This window comes from Salvelinus fontinalis, chromosome 6 (genome assembly GCF_029448725.1).
Source record: "Salvelinus fontinalis isolate EN_2023a chromosome 6, ASM2944872v1, whole genome shotgun sequence".
In the NCBI taxonomy this organism is placed as follows: Eukaryota; Metazoa; Chordata; class Actinopteri; order Salmoniformes; family Salmonidae; genus Salvelinus; species Salvelinus fontinalis.
Window position 1 is genome coordinate 40,829,597 of NC_074670.1, and position 16,043 is coordinate 40,845,639.

General features: G+C 42.7%; 1 protein-coding gene across 4 annotated transcripts in view; it reads right to left on the minus strand.

The window, feature by feature from the left end:
- Positions 1–652: 652 nt before the first annotated feature.
- LOC129857838 (E3 ubiquitin-protein transferase MAEA-like) overlaps positions 653–16,043 on the minus strand; it is a 30,233-nt gene continuing 14,842 nt past the window's right edge. For all 4 annotated transcript variants that reach the window (XM_055926474.1, XM_055926473.1, XM_055926471.1 and 1 more), the window contains 3 exons: positions 9,789–9,922; positions 2,077–2,272; positions 653–1,972 (listed from right to left, as the gene is read on the minus strand). In XM_055926474.1, the coding sequence (XP_055782449.1) occupies positions 1,877–1,972; positions 2,077–2,272; positions 9,789–9,922 (426 nt within the window). In that variant the 3' untranslated portion in view covers positions 653–1,876. The remainder of the gene's footprint in view (positions 1,973–2,076; positions 2,273–9,788; positions 9,923–16,043) is intronic.

Consider the following 16,043-nt stretch of genomic DNA (forward strand, 5'->3'; position numbering starts at 1 on the left):
GGGTTTGGCGGATTCCAGGAGAACTCTACCTGCCCCAATGCATAGTGCCAACAGTAGTGTGGAAGATGAATAATGTTCTTGGGCTGTTTTTCAAGGTTCATGCAAGCCCCATTAGTTCCAGTGAAGGGAAATCTTAACACTACAGCATACAATGTGCTTCCAACTTGTGGCAACAGTTTGGGGAATGCCCTTTCCTGTTTCAGCATGACAATGCACCCCGTGCATGGAAATGGTTTGTCGAGATCGGTGTGGAAGAACTTGACTGGCTTGCACAGAGCCCTGACCTCAACCACATTGAACATCTTTGGGCTGAATTGGAATGCCGACTGCGAGCCAGGCCTAATCACCCAACATCAATGTTCAAGTCCCCACAGCAATGTTCCAACATTTGGTTCTAGGGAAAGCCTTCCCAGGAAGAGTGGAGGTTGTTATAGCAGAGAAAGGGAGGACTAACTCCATATTAATGCCCATGATTTTGGAATGAGATATTCAAGAGCAGGTGTCCATATACTTTTGGTCATGTAGTGTATGTTGCCAATTGGCATTGATTTAATCTGGGTATGCATAACTCGCTGTCATATTAAATCGGATAAAGCAGCACTTTAACTTCTATGGAGATATTGGGTGGATAGAAGGAAAGACAGGACCCAAATGTAGTAAAACAATTTTATAGTCAATAATTAATCTATCCTACCAATATAAACATGCATGATCAGTTTCTAAACAGTCTCTCTACAATAACAGTACTAAACAGTTCAGAAGCAACCAACCAAGATGGGGGGGAAAGGTGGGAGAGATGGTAGGTACTGAAACATATGTTAAGGTGACCCTTGCTCATTTCAAGGAACTCCTTGGACCAACTATAGCCCCTTGAGAAATCTGCAGCAATTTGTGTTAGTCATACAAAATGTCTTAAAATCTGCAATAGAAAACGAAGAGCAAAAAATATAATCAAAATTCTCTTTAATTACAATGCAATGTTCATCGTTGAAAGATATGTATGAAATTAAAAGTCAATCAGTAGTTTGACTATGTCAGAGTTGTTTAACTAAATATCAAATGTACACTGAATTAACCCATCCGTCTGAAAAAAGTTTATTTTTTCACCATTCGTCAAGGTCCACTTCGGGTGGTGATCAGACCTGGCATGTTCCCTTGTAAGACACAAATCCACAATGATACTCTCAAGTGTAGTAGAGTTTACATTAGGTCTGTGTACAAGGTTGCCATACCATATTTCAAGCAACAACAGTGAGACTGTTCAAGCCTGACCAGTGGAAGGTCTAGGGGGAGTTTTCTTTAAATGTTTCTTAAAACATTTTGAAAGACCTGAATCTGCACACAAATGATCAACGCGCTAGTATTTATATTATCAAGTGTATGGTCCCAGATCTGCAATCACAGGAGGGGACAAACACAATATTACCAATTTCAAGGTATTTCTATATATCCCCCACACGGCTACACAGAAATTATGTAAATGGTGCGCATCATGAAATGAGTGCCATCATGTAGCAAACACCAAGGTGATCAGCCTGTGATTCTGATTGAAGTAAGTCTGATTTATCTAAGGTAAAAAGGCAAAAGATAAGCTCCTATTATCATATTGGAGCAACACCGAGTTATAATGCGCCACACTGCTGGTTGAACTACAAGTTAAATAAAAGTCAGAACATCAACACTTTAAATATAAAAGTCTGTTAATTAGTCCAGTTTCACAAATCTACCCAAGGTGATTTTGGCCCTGTTCTCCATAGTGGGAGGCAAGTTTGGCAAGTCAGGGGGGGGGGGGGGGGGGGGTTTGGCTGAGTCACATGGGGGCTGGGGGATCCACTGCAGAGGTGTATGCATCACATGAGATCCAGTATCCACCCCATCACATGATGTACACCTTCTCAGCCTGAGAGAAGTTGAAGACTTCTTTGGTTCTGGGGCAGATCACCTTGTCATCTTGGCGAATGGATAGAAGAGACTAGAAAAGGAAGGACAAATTATTAACATCAATAATAAATGAAAACAATGAATATTATTCCATTACCATTGTAAATAAAAAATGTGTGGGATGTAGAGACTCACATTGTATCCATACACATAGCCGTTGGGCAGCATCATGGGTGGGTTGTTCTCGTTCATCACCTCCCCAGAGATTTTGCACACCAGACGGGAGTTGGCACAGTGTGCCATGGGCAGGGGCTGGGCCAGTTTGTTCAGGGACTTGCTGCACACGGGGCAGTCAGGGTTTATAGAGGTGCTATCTTCCTTATAGCACTGACTGGGAGCAGAAAGGTTAAGGGTTGAAATTTGATCATTTTGCTTTACATTCCATTACTTCACAGCTGGAGGTCTGTGGAAGAACACATTGAGACATATTAAGACTTATGTACCCTGATGTGCGGTTTTGGATAAGGTCTGCCATCACAACCAAAAGGAGACAGAAAGCACATCAGCAAAAAAAGCAGACGACAGACCACTGCTGCCAAGTGGCGCAGCGGTCTAAGGCACTGCATCTCAGTGCTTGAGGCCACTACAGACACCCTGATTCGAATTCAGACTCTATCACAACAGGCCGTGATTGGGAGTCCCATAGGGCGGCGCACAATTGGCTCAGCGTCGTCCAGGTTTGGCCGGTGTAGGCCGTCATTCTAAATAAGAATTTGTTCTTAACTGCATTGCCTAGTCAAATAAATAACTTGTGGACTTGTTTACGTGCTGGTGTGCGTTTTGTTGCTAGCGTTACTTTGCTACCTGCCAACATTACGGTTTTTACATTTTAATTACCGTTTTATATTTGAATTTGTTTCCCTCATTTGACTTGTTTCATTCAACTTTTTCACCCCGGACGCTTTATCTGTACATGGTTCTACAGGACCTCCACCAGCCGAAGCTAAGTAGTAATATTAACATTATGCCTTCTAATTGCAGTTGCTGTACTCATAATATATAGGAACAATCACCTTATGGTGCTGCAAGCCCAGCTTCAGACGCAATTGTTAGGCAAGGGTACTTTAAGTGTAGGAAAGGATGAAACAGCGTCTGTGCCACCAGTAAGTACAGATAGTAGTATAAATCCCCCCGCACAGTCCCCTCAACCGGACAACTTTCTCATGGCTTCTGGAAGGAAATGCTGTAGGAATGCTCAACTGGTGTCGCTCATTCAGCCGACAGAAACTTTCAACCGGTTCTCCCCATTAACTTCTCTAGGGTAGGGGGCAGCATTCGGAATTTTGGATGAAAAGCATGCCCAAATTAAACTGCCAGCTACTCATCCCCAGAAGATAAGATATGCATATTGTGCTGCCATCCTGTTAACAGATTATTTTATTACAATGGTTAAGATGGATTTTTATTGTGTTCCATGGTGTTATTTGCCCCCTAGTGGAGCTTTCTGGCAAACAGGAAGTAGAGAATTCGTTCTGCACGCATAGAAGCAGCTAAAAACAACGCTACGGTGCAGGTCTTTCAGTGTAGTTATTTCTTGTCACGCTTCAGCCTTGGAAAATATTTGTTTGTAAGTTCGATTCAAGCATTTAGCTAGTGATAATAATCTTGTTATTGATAGAGTTGTTTACATATCAATGTTGGTTGGTTCCATTTACTCACACAAATTGCAATGCCTTTCATGTATGCCGTTAGCTGTATTACTGTGCTCGTGCGCCATGCAAACGAATTGTAAAATATACAATACTGTAGTTTTGTTACCGATTCTAGTGTAATATGCTTTGTTATTCTACATAGATGGTTGTACATTATTAGAGTAATGAGAGGAGTTAGTCAATTACCATATGAGTAACAATTAGCTATATGGTTTGGCATCATGCCAGATGCATGGTACCTTAGCACGTGCTTTGTATTCATGCAACTTCAAATGTATAATGTACAGCTACAGTATGTCGGTCTGAATTGAATACTAAAGTATATTCTTTTCTGTATTTTGCAGTTTTACAACATAAACATTTTAAATATATTCATTCAAGAAAAGTCACGCCTTGGGAGTTTTATTGAAGACTTAGTTGTTAGCTATCTGTCTAGTTTTGCATGGGAACGCAACTCAAGGGCAGAATACATATTATTAGTGTATTTGGATTGAAAACACTCGGAAGTTTCTAAAACTGTTTGAATCATGTCTGTGTATAACAGAACTTATTTAGCAGGAGAAACCCCAAGGACAAACCATTCAGATTTTTGTTTTGTTTTGAGGTCACTCTTTTCAATGGTTTTCATTGGGAAACCAGATTTCGAAGGGACATGCTTGCAGTTCCTACCGCTTCCACTGGATGTCAACAGTCTAGAGAAATTGGTTGAGGTTATTCCTTTGTGTAATGAAGAAGTACGGCCATCTTGAACGAGAGTCACATTAAGTTTCCTTTTAGATAGAAGTGCGTAACCAGAAAGCTTGCTATAGTTGGTTTTAATCCTGTATTGAACACAGATCATCTCGTCTTCAATTTTATCGATTATTAACGTAAAAAAAGACCTAAAGACCAAAAGTAGTTTGACATTTTTGGGCAAAGTTTACAGGTCACCTTTGAGATATTTTGTCGTCACGTTTGAGCAAGTTGGAACGTGTTTTTCTGGATCAAACGCGCCAAATAAATAGACATTTTGGATATATATTGACGGAATTAATCGAACAAAAGGACCATTTGTGATGTTTATGGGACATATTGGAGTGCCAACAACAGAAGCTTGTAAGGCATGAATTTTATTTTTATTTCTGCGTTTTGTGTTAGCGCCTGCAGGGTTGAAAAATGCTTATCTCTTTTTGTTTACAATGGTGCTACCTTCAGATAATAGCACCGTATGCTTTCGCCGAAAAGCCTATTTGAATTCTGACATGTTGGCTGGATTCACAACCAGTGTAGCTTTAATTTGGTTTCATGTGTGATTTAATGAAAGTTTGATTTTATAGTAATTTTCATAGTAATGAATTTTATTTTGGCGCTCGGCATTTTCTCAGGCTTTTTGCCAAGTGAGACAGTAGCGTCCCGCCTAAACTCTGTTTTTTGGAAATAAATATGAACTTTACCGAACAAAACATACATGAAGTCCTATGAGTGTCATCTGATGAAGATCATCAAAGGTTAGTGATTAATTTTATTTCTATTTCTGCTTTTTGTTACTGCTCTCTTTGGCTGGAAAAATGGCTGTCTTTTTCTGTGACTTGGCTCATACCTAACAATCGTTTGGTGTGCTTTCATCGTAAAACCTTTTTGAAATCGGACACTTTGACTGGATTTACAACAAGTGTAGCTTTAAAATTGTGTAAAATACTTGTATGTTTAAGGAATTTAAATTATGGGATTTCTGTTGTTTTGGCACCCTGCAGTTTCACTGGCTGTTGACAAGGTGGGACGCTACCGTCCCACATACCCTAGAGAAGTTAAGCAACGAGTCGGAGTCAGAGGCTGAGCCTTTTCTGGTCTCTCTTCCACCTGTTATGGGGTCTGAGACACCGAAGCCTCCCACCATTAGCTCTGACAAATTGAAAACCCTAGTCATTGGCGACTCCATTACACACAGTATTAGACTTAAAAAGAATCATCCAGCGGTCATACACTGTTTACCAGGGAGCAGGGCTACTGACGTTAAGGCTAATCTGAAGATGGTGGTGGCTAAAACTGGCGAGTGTAGAGTATAGGGATATTGTTATCCACGTCGGCACCAACGATGTTAGGATAAAACAGTCAGAGGTCACCAAGCACAACATAGCCTCAGCTCGTAAATCAGCTAGAAAGATGTCGGCATCGAGTAATTGTCTCTGGCCCCCTCCCAGTTAGGGGGAGTCATGAGCTCTACAGCAGTCTCACAACTCAATCGCTGGTTGAAAACTGTTTTCTGCCCCACCCAATAGATAGAATGTGTAGATAATTGGCCCTCTTTCTGGGACTCACCCACAAACAGGACCAAGCCTGGCCTGCTGAGGAGTGACGGACTCCATCCTAGCTGGAGGGGTGCTCTCATCTTATCTATGAAAATAGACAGGGCTCTAACTCTTCTAGCTCCACAATGAGATAGACAGCCTGCCAGCTTAGTGGATTCTGCCACTAGCAGTCAGCTCAGCTATCCCCATTGAGACCGTGTCCGTGCCTCGATCTAGGTTGGGCAAACCTAAACATGGCAGTGATCGCATTAGCAATCTCACTGGAATAAAGACCTCCTTCATTCCTGTCATTATTGAAAGAGATTGTGATATCTCAAATCTCAAAATAGGGCTACTTAATGTTAGATCCCTCACTTCCAAGGCGGTTATAGTCAATGAACTAATTACTGATCATAATCTTGATGTGATTGGCCTGACTGAAACATGGCTTAAGCCTGGTGAATTTACTGTGATAAATGAGGACTCTCCTCCTGGTTACACTAGTGACCATATCCCGCAAAGGCGGAGTTGTTGCTAACATTTACGATACCAAATTTCAATTTAACCCCCAAAAATGACTGTTTTCGTCTTTTGATCTTGTAGTCATGAAATCTATGCAACCTACTCAATCACTTTTTATAGCTACTGTTTACAGGCCTCCTGGACAATATACAGCGTTCCTCACTGAGTTCCCTGAATTCCTATCGGAATTTGTAGTCATGGCAGATAATATTCACATTTCTGGTGACTTTAATATTCACATGTCAAAGTCCACAGACCCACTCCAAAAGGCTTTCGGAGACATCATCGACTCAGTGGGTTTTGTTCAACATGTCTCCGGACCTACCCACTAGCACAGTCATACTCTAGATCGTGTTTTGTTCCGTGGAATAAATACTGTGGATCTTAATGTTTTTCCTCGTAATCCTGGACTATCGGACCACCATTTTATTACGTTTGCAATCGCAACAAATAATCTGCTCGGACCCCAACCAAAGCTCATCAAAAGCCGTGTTATAAATTCTCTGACAACCCAAATATTCCTAGATGCCCTTCCAGACTCCCTCCACCTACCCAAGGACGTCAGAATACAACAATCGGTTAACCACCTAACTGAGGAACTTAATTTAAACCTTGCGTATTACTCTAGATGCAGTCGCACCTCTAAAAACAAAAAACATTTGTCATAAGAAACTAGCTCCCTGGTATACAGAAAATACCCGAGCCCTGAAGCCAGCTTCCAGACATTTGGAACGGGAATGGTGCTACACCAAACTGGAAATCTTCCGATTTGCTTGGAAAGACAGTACCGTGCAGTATCGAAGAGCCCTCACTGCTGCTCGATCATCCTATTTTTCCAACTTAATTGAGGAGAATAAGAACAATCCTACATTTCTTTTTGACACTGTCGCATAGCTAACTAAAACGCAGCATTCCCCAGGAGAGGATGGCTTTCACTTCAGCAGTGATTAATTCATGAACTTCTTTGACAAAAAGATCATGATCATTAGAAAGCAAATTACGGACTCCTCTTTAAATCTGCGTATTTCTCCAAAGCTCAGTTGTCCTGAGTCTGCACAACACTGCCAGGACCTAGGATCAAGGGAGACACTCAAGTCTTTTAATACTATATCTCTTGACACATTGATGAAAATAGTAATGGCCTCTAAACCTTCAAGCTGCACACTGGAACCTATTCCAACTAAACCAATTAAAGAGCTGCTTCCTGTGCTTGGCCCAACTATGTTGAACATAATAAACGGCTCCCTATCCACCAGATGTGAACCAAACTCACTAAAAGTGGCAGTAATAAAGCCTCTCTTGAAAAAGCCAAACCTTGACCCAGAAAATATAAAAAACTATCGGCCTATATCAAATCTGCCATTCCTCTCAAAACATTTTGAAAAAGCTGTTGCGCAGAAACTCACTGGCTTCCTGAAGACAAACAATGTATACGGTATACGAAACGCTTCGGTTTAGACCCCATCATAGCACTGAGACTGCACTCGTGAAGGTGGTAAATTAACTTTTAATGGCGTCAGACCAAGGCTCTGCATCTGTCCCCGTGCTCCTAGACCTTAGTGCTGCTTTTGATACCATCAATCACCACATTCTTTTGAAGAGATCGGAAACCCAAATTTGTAAATTTCGGTGTTCCTCAAGGTTCCGTTTTAGGACTTCCTATTGTTTTCACTATATAGTTTACCTCTTGGTGATGTCATTCGGAAACACAATGTTAACTTTCACTGCTATGCGAACGATACACAGCTGTACATTTCGAAGAAACATGGTGAAGCCCCAAAATAGCCCTCTGTGGAAGCCAGTGTTTCAGACATAAGGTAGATGGCAGCAAATGTTTTACTTTTAAACTTGGACAAAACAGAGATGCTAGTTCTAGGTCCCAATAAACAAAGAGATCTTCTGTTGGACCTGACAATTAATCTAGATGGTTGTACAGTCATCTCAAATAAAACTGTAAAGGACCTCAGCGTTACTCTGGACCCTGATCTCTCTTTTGACGAATATATCAAGACTGTTTCAAGGACAGCTTTTTCCATCTACGTAACATTGCAAAAATCCGAAACTTTCTGTCCAAAAATGTATCCCTGTCACTTCTAGATTAGACTACTGCAATGATCTACTTTCCAGCTACCCGGATAAAGCACTAAATAAACGTAATTTAGTTCTAAACACGGAAGCAAGAATCTTGACTAGAACCCCAAAAAATGATCATATTACTCCACTGCTAGCCTCTCTACACTGGCTTCCTGTTAAGTTGGTCATATGATTGAGTGTAGTCTGGCCCAGGGGTGTGAAGGTGAACGGAAAGGCACTGGAGCGACGAACCACCCTTGCTGTCTCCGCCTGGCCGTTTTCCCTCTCTCCACTGGGATTCTCTGCCTCTAACCCTATTACGGGGGCTGAGTCCCTGGCTTACTGGTGCTCTTCCATGCCGTCCCTAGGAGGGGTGTGTCACTTGAGTGGGTTGAGTCTCTGACGTAATCTTCCTGTTTGGGTTGGCGCCCCCCTTGGCTTCGTGCCGTGGGGAAGATCTTCGTGGGCTATACTCGGCCTTGTCTCAGGGTAGTAAGTTGGTGGTTGAAGATATCCCTCCAGTGGTGTGGGGGCTGTGCTTTGGCAAAGTGGGTGGGGATATATCCTGCCTGGTTGGCTCTGTCCGGGGGTATAGTCGGACGGGGCCATAGTGTCTTCCGACCCCTCCTGTCTGAGCCTCCAGTAATTATGCTGCAATAGTTTGTGTCGGGGGGCTAGGGTCAGTCTGTTACATCTGGAGTATTTCTCCTGTCTTATCCAGTGTCCTGTGTGAATTTAAGTATGCTCCCTCTCTTTCTCTCAGAGGCCATGAGCCCTAGGACCATGTCTCAGGGCTACCTGGCCTGATGACTCCTTGCTGTCCCCAGTCCACTTGGTCGTACTACTACTCCAGCTTCAACTGTTCTGCCTGCTATGGAACCCTGACCTGTCCACCGGACGTGCTACCTTGTTCCGGACCTGCTGTTTTCAACTCTGAATGATTGGCTATGAAAAGCCAACTGCCATTTACTCCTGAGGTGCTGACATGTTGCACCCTCTACAACCACTGTGATTATTATTATTTGACCCTGCTGGCCATCTATGAACATTTGAACATCTTGGCCATGTACTGTTATAATCTCCACCCGGCACAGCCAGAAGAGGACTGGCCACCCCTCAGAGCCTGGGGAGTTTTTCCTAGCCACCGTGCTCCTACATCTGCATCGTTGCTGTTTGGGGTTTTTGGCTGGGTTTCTGTATAGCACTTTGTGACATCGGCTGATGTAAAAAGAGCTTCATAAATACATTTGATTCATTGATTAAAAAAAATACAAATAATGATGTTCCTGCCCGGCAAAACTAAGGAGCACAGAGCGGTGACCAGAAAGGATACGGAGTTTTGATAGCAGACAAGCCGGCCTGGAGTGTGATGGTAAACACAGAGTTGTTGCCCAGCTGATGTAATCTGTAGTTGTCGTATCTGAACTGTTGGATCAGCATTTTCCAGCGGGCTGGATCCAGGAGATCCTGTGAGGGTTGATTGACAAAGAGATAATCAGACCATTTTTAAAAATTTTATTTCACCTTTATTTAACCAGGTAGGCAAGTGGAGAACAAGTTCTCATTCACAAATGCGACCTGGCCAAGATAAAGCAAAGCAGTGCGACAAAAACAACAACACAGAGTTTCACATAAACGTACAGTCAATAACACAATAGAAAAATCTATTTGCAAATGTAGAAGATTAGTGAGGTAAGGCAATAAATAAGCCATAGAGATGAAATAATTACAATTTAGCATTGACACTGGAGTGATAGATGTGCAGATGATAATGTGCAAGTAGAGATACTGGGGTGCAAAAAAGCAAAACGATAAATAAAAATATGGGGATGAGGTAGTTGGGTGTGCTATTTACAGGTACAGTGATCAGTAAGCGTTCTGACAGCTGATGCTTAAAGTTAGAGAGGGAGATATAAGTCTCCAGCATCAGTGATTTTTGCAATTCGTTCCAGTCATTGGCAGCAGAGAACTGGAAAGAAAGGCGGCCAAAGCAGGTTTTGGCCTTGGGGATGACCGGTGAAATATACCTGCTGGAGCGCGTGCTACGGGTGCCTGTTGCTATGGTGAACAGTAAGCTGAGATAAGGTGGGGCTTTACCTAGCAAAGACTTATAGATGACCTGGAGCCAGTGGGTTTGGCGACGAATATGTAGCAAGGGCCAGCCAACGAGAGCATACAGGTCGCAGTGCTGGGTAGTATATGGGGCTTTGGTGACAAATGGATGGCACTGTGATAGACTGCATCCTGTTTGCTGAGTAGAGTGTTGGAGGCTATTTTGTAAATGACATCGCCAAAGTCAAGGATCAGTAGGATAGTCAGTTTTACGAGGGTATGTTTAGCAGCATGAGTGAAGGAGGCTTTGTTGCGAAATAGGATGTCGATTCTAGATTTAATTTTGGATTGGAGATGCTTAATGATGTGAGTCTGGAAGGAGAGTTTACAGTCTAACCAGACACCTAGGTATTTGTAGTTGTCCACATATTCTAAGTCAGAACCTTCCAGAGTAGTGATGCTAGTCGGGCGGGCGGGTAGCAATCGGTTGAAGAGCATGCATTTAGTTTTACTAGCGTATAAAAGCAGTTGGAGGCAATGGAAGGAATGTTGTATGGCATTGAAGCTAGTTTGGAGGTTTGTTAACAGTGTCCAAAGAAGGGCCAGATGTATACAGATCATAGGTCTACAGTATGTTGACATACACAAATTAGGGATTTAACGATTCACAGATACGGATCGGTCCCGATCCAAATTAAGCATGCATCGGTAAGAAAACCTACTTTTTTCTGTCTTATTCCGAAAATAACTAATATTTTCTGACTGAATTTATGCATTCTCTCCTTCAGCCTATTAAACTTTTATGCATGAAACTGCGTATGACATTGACCTACAACTCAGATAACAACTGTGCTCACAGTGCAGGAGACGCACCTTCAGATGTTTGTAAATTGGTTTTTCGCAATATTAAGTCATAGGCGTTATTAATTGAGGGACAACTAATGTAATTTCCTGGGTCATTGTTTCCAAATGCACTGTAGAAAATTGTGTTTTACCAGCAGAGCTGTGGTAGGCAACCGGAGTGGCCACAACTCACACCCTGCTGAGTGTACATCTTAACTGCTGATTGGGACTTTTCTATTGCCAGGTTCCCCATACAAAATATATATTTTTTTGCAAATGTATAAAACATTTAAAACATAAATACCTTATTTACATAAGCATTAAGACTCTTTGCTATGAGACTCGAAATTGAGCTCAGGTGCATCCTGTTTCCATTGATCATCCTTGAGATCATTCTACAACTTGATTGGAGTCCACCTGTGCTTAATTCAACTGATTGGACATGATTTGGAGAGGCCTGTCTATATAAGGTCCCAAGGTTAACAGCGCATATCAGATCAAAAACCAAGCCATGAGGTCGAAGGAATTGTCCATATAGAGCTCTGAGACAGGATGGTGTCGAGGCACAGATCTGGGGAAGTGTACCAAAACATGTCTGCAGCATTGAAGGTCCCCAAGAATACAATGGCCTCCATCATTCTTAAATGTAAGAAATTTAGAACCACCAAGACTCTTCCTAGAGCTGGCCGCCCAGCCAAACTGAGCAAACGGGGGAGAAGGGCCTTGGTCAGAGAGGTGACCAAGAACCCAATGGTCACTCTGACAGAGCTCCAGAGTTTCTCTGTGGAGATGGGAAAACCTTCCGGGAGGACAACCATCTCTGCAGGACTCCACCAACCAGCCTTTATGGTAGAGTGGACAAACAGAAGCCACTCCTCATTAAAAGGCACATGACAGCCCGCTTAGCACCTAAAGGACTCAGAACATGGGAAACAAGATTCTCTGGTCTGATGAAACCAAGATTGAACTCTTTGGCCTGAATGCCAAGCGCCACGTCTGGAGGAAACCTGGCACCATACCAAAGTAAAGAGAGGTCCTTGGTGAAGCACGGTGGCGGCAGCATCATCCTGTGGGGACTGGGAGACTAGTCAGGATCCAGGGAACGATGAACGGAGCAAAGTACAGAGAGATCCTTGATGAAATCCTACTGGTGGTGTGGTGTGATGGTGTGGGGATGCTCTGCTGGTGACACTGTCAGTGATTTCAAGGCACACTTAAACAGCATGGCTACCACAGCATTCTGCAGCGATACGGCATCCCATCTGATTTGCACTTAGTGGGACTATCATTTGTTTTTCAACAGGACAATGACCCAACACACCTCCTGGCTGTGTAAGAGCTATTTTACCAAGGCGAGTGATGGAGTGCTACATCAGATGACCTGGCCTCCACAATCAACCAACCTCAACCCAATTGAGATGGTTTGGGATGAGTTGGACTGCAGAGTGAAGGAAAAGCAGCCAACAAGTGCTCAGCATATGTGGGAACTCCTTCAAGACTGTTGGAAAAGCATTCTAGGTGAAGCTGGTTGAGAGAATGCCAAGAATGTGCAAAGCTGTCATCAAGGCAAAGGGTGGCTACTTTGAAGATTCTAAAATATATGTATTTGTTTAAAACTTTTTAGGTTGCTACATGATTCCATATGTGTTACTAAATAGTTTTTATGTTGTCACTGTTCTACAATGTAGAAAATAGTAAAAGTAAAGAAACCCTTTAACGAGTGTGTCCAAACTTTTGACTGGTACTTTAAGTCAAAGCTGTAACTAGGCCACTCAGGAACATTCAAGGTCATCTTGCTAAGAAACTTGTGTATATTTGGCATATTTTTTGGGGGGGGTTATTGTCATGCCGAAAAGGTGGATTTCTCTCCCAGTGCCTATTGGAAAGCAGGCAACCAGGTTTTCCTCTAGTGTTTTGCCTTTGCTTAGCTCTATTCTGTTTTGTTTTTTTATCCTAAAAAAGTACCTAGTTCTTGCCGATGACAAGCATACCCATAACATGATGCAGCCACCACCATGCTTGAAAATATGAAGAATATTAAGACATGCTTCCCAACCGAAACAGTTCATGCATTTTGCAACGTTTTCCTTCATTTTGGTTTTAGGCTAGGGTTTTGTCGATTGTTCAGGCACACTTTCTTTTCTCAAGGCCAACCTAACTTTGAGAGCCGAAGTCTACGCCTCTTCGTCCGTGATTGGTCAACTGTAGGGGTGACGCGAGTTTATTCTTCTTGATGATTACATGGCGAACAACAACTTCAAGCATCGATTGACACATGAAGTAGAAAAGTACCTTCACCAATATGATTCTAGCCATACATGCATTATATAAAGACCAGCATGTAAATGCCAATTAATTTAGAGAGATTTCGGAGCATGCTCGGGTCTGACCCATCCACTTGTTCGAAAAAGTGGAGTAGGGTTCACAACAAGTTCAAGGCAAAGAAACAAGGATCGCAGTGGAGATGCTGGCCGTTGAGATGCTGCTTGCTTGTTTGGCACGTGAAGCATGGGAAGACTGAAAGCAAAATGCGGTCTTCACAAAAGAATGAGCTATGTTTTATTTTCTATTGTAGTCGACAAGAAGAGTAGCCATGTTTTGCAAACAAAAGTTAGCGCTAGCTACTTGGCTAGTGGCTAGCTAGCCTAGCAGCAGAGAAAACAAGCCAACTAACTAAAGATCTTTACAACTTTAAGAAATATTTTATCAGAGAAAGAAAATCAAAAGCTTCAAAATTGGCAAGGTCCAACTAGTCAAAATGTTGCAAACGTTTGAGCAGAGTTGAGTAGCTAGGCCAGGCCTACTGAACTCCGCTCAAACGTTTGCAACATTATATAGTCTATTGTCTCGGTTCATGATATTTGATGTTTATTGATCATCATGTGTACTAAATAGCCATCTACTTTATTTTTCAAGGAACAAACACCAGTGAATGGACAGTACCTGGTTGTTCACCGGCCACAAGCACCACCTCTGCTCCCAGTACTGATTGGTTATCGGCCTCCCACACTGAGCCGGCATGCACAATTAGAAACAATCTCCATTCAGGTCCTGGGAAGCTCTATCCTGACTATCACCTCCAATACCTTCTCCACTGGCTTGCACCTCCCAAATGCCAGAGCAGCAGCAAGGGTGTGAGAAAAAAACTGCAGACTCAAAGGCATTGAAGTCAGATGTCAAGAACATCATGCACCGAGCCACCAGCTTGTACCAGAGGTAAATACATAATACACTGCTCAGAAAAATAAAGGGAACACTTAAACAACACAATGTAACTCCAAGTCAATCACACTTCTGTGAAATCAAACTGTCCACTTAGGAAGCAACACTGATTGACAATAAATTTCACATGCTGTTGTGCAAATGGAATAGACAAAAGGTGGAAATTATAGGCAATTAGCAAGACACCCCCAAAAAAGGAGTGATTCTGCAGGTGGTGACCACAGACCACTCCTCAGTTCCTATGCTTCCTGGCTGATGTTTTGGTCACTTTTGAATGCTGGCGGTGCTTTCACTCTAGTGGTAGCATGAGACGGAGTCTACAACCCACACAAGTGGCTCAGGTAGTGCAGTTCATCCAGGATGGCACATCAATGCGAGCTATGGCAAAAAGGTTTGCTGTGTCTGTCAGCGTAGTGTCCAGAGCATGGAGGCGCTACCAGGAGACAGGCCAGTACATCAGGAGACGTGGAGGAGGCTGTAGGAGGACAACAACCCAGCAGCAGGACCGCTACCTCCGCCTTTGTGCAAGGAGGTGCACTGCCAGAGCCCTGCAAAATGACCTCCAGCAGGCCACAAATGTGCATTCAAAAGTGACCAAAACATCAGCCAGGAAGCATAGGAACTGAGAAGTGGTCTGTGGTCACCACCTGCAGAACCATTCCATTATTGTGGGTGTCTTGCTAATTGCCTATAATTTCCACTTTTGTCTATTCCATATGCACAACAGCATGTGAAATTTATTGTCAATCAGTGTTGCTTCCTAAGTGGACAGTTTGATTTCACAGAAGTGTGATTGACTTGGAGTTACATTGTGTTGTTTAAGTGTTCCCTTTATTTTTTTGAGCAGTGTATAATTTCACTGTCCTTTACGGATCACCTTTCCTCTAGTCCTTTTTCCTCCTCCACACTCCTAATCCCCCCCCCCTTCTCATCCTCTCCACAGGGCCCTGTACCTATAGCTGATTTCATGGATGAATTCCCACCAAAACTTTAGGAGGAATTCGATCACCAGCTGCATGATGGACCGAACGGGACCACAGTGACATGAACAACTTGGTCTGTTGATGTTCAGACATCTCAGGAGTTAAGACAATAGACACATCCATTTTATTCCAGACACTCGTTTACATGTCTGTTAATAGCAGACACTGTTTTACTCATTTCCCAAAAATATTTCTAGTGCTCATTAATATTTGTATATGTGTGTGCCACAGACTTTACAGGCTTCCTTCTACATGTGGCGTAGTTCATTATAATCAAACTGACTCCACACAGACATCAGGCTTCATTTTATTAACAAGAATAAAACTCCACATTTTAGTACAAAGTACTTTGGTTCACAGTGCACACAAATAACTGAGTCTATGCATCCATCAAGGGGTGTGTATGTGAGAAGTCCAAAGAAAGATCTATTATGCATCATTGATGGCCTTGGGATGAGTTGTCCTCTCTCCTAACCATGTCTTCCTGC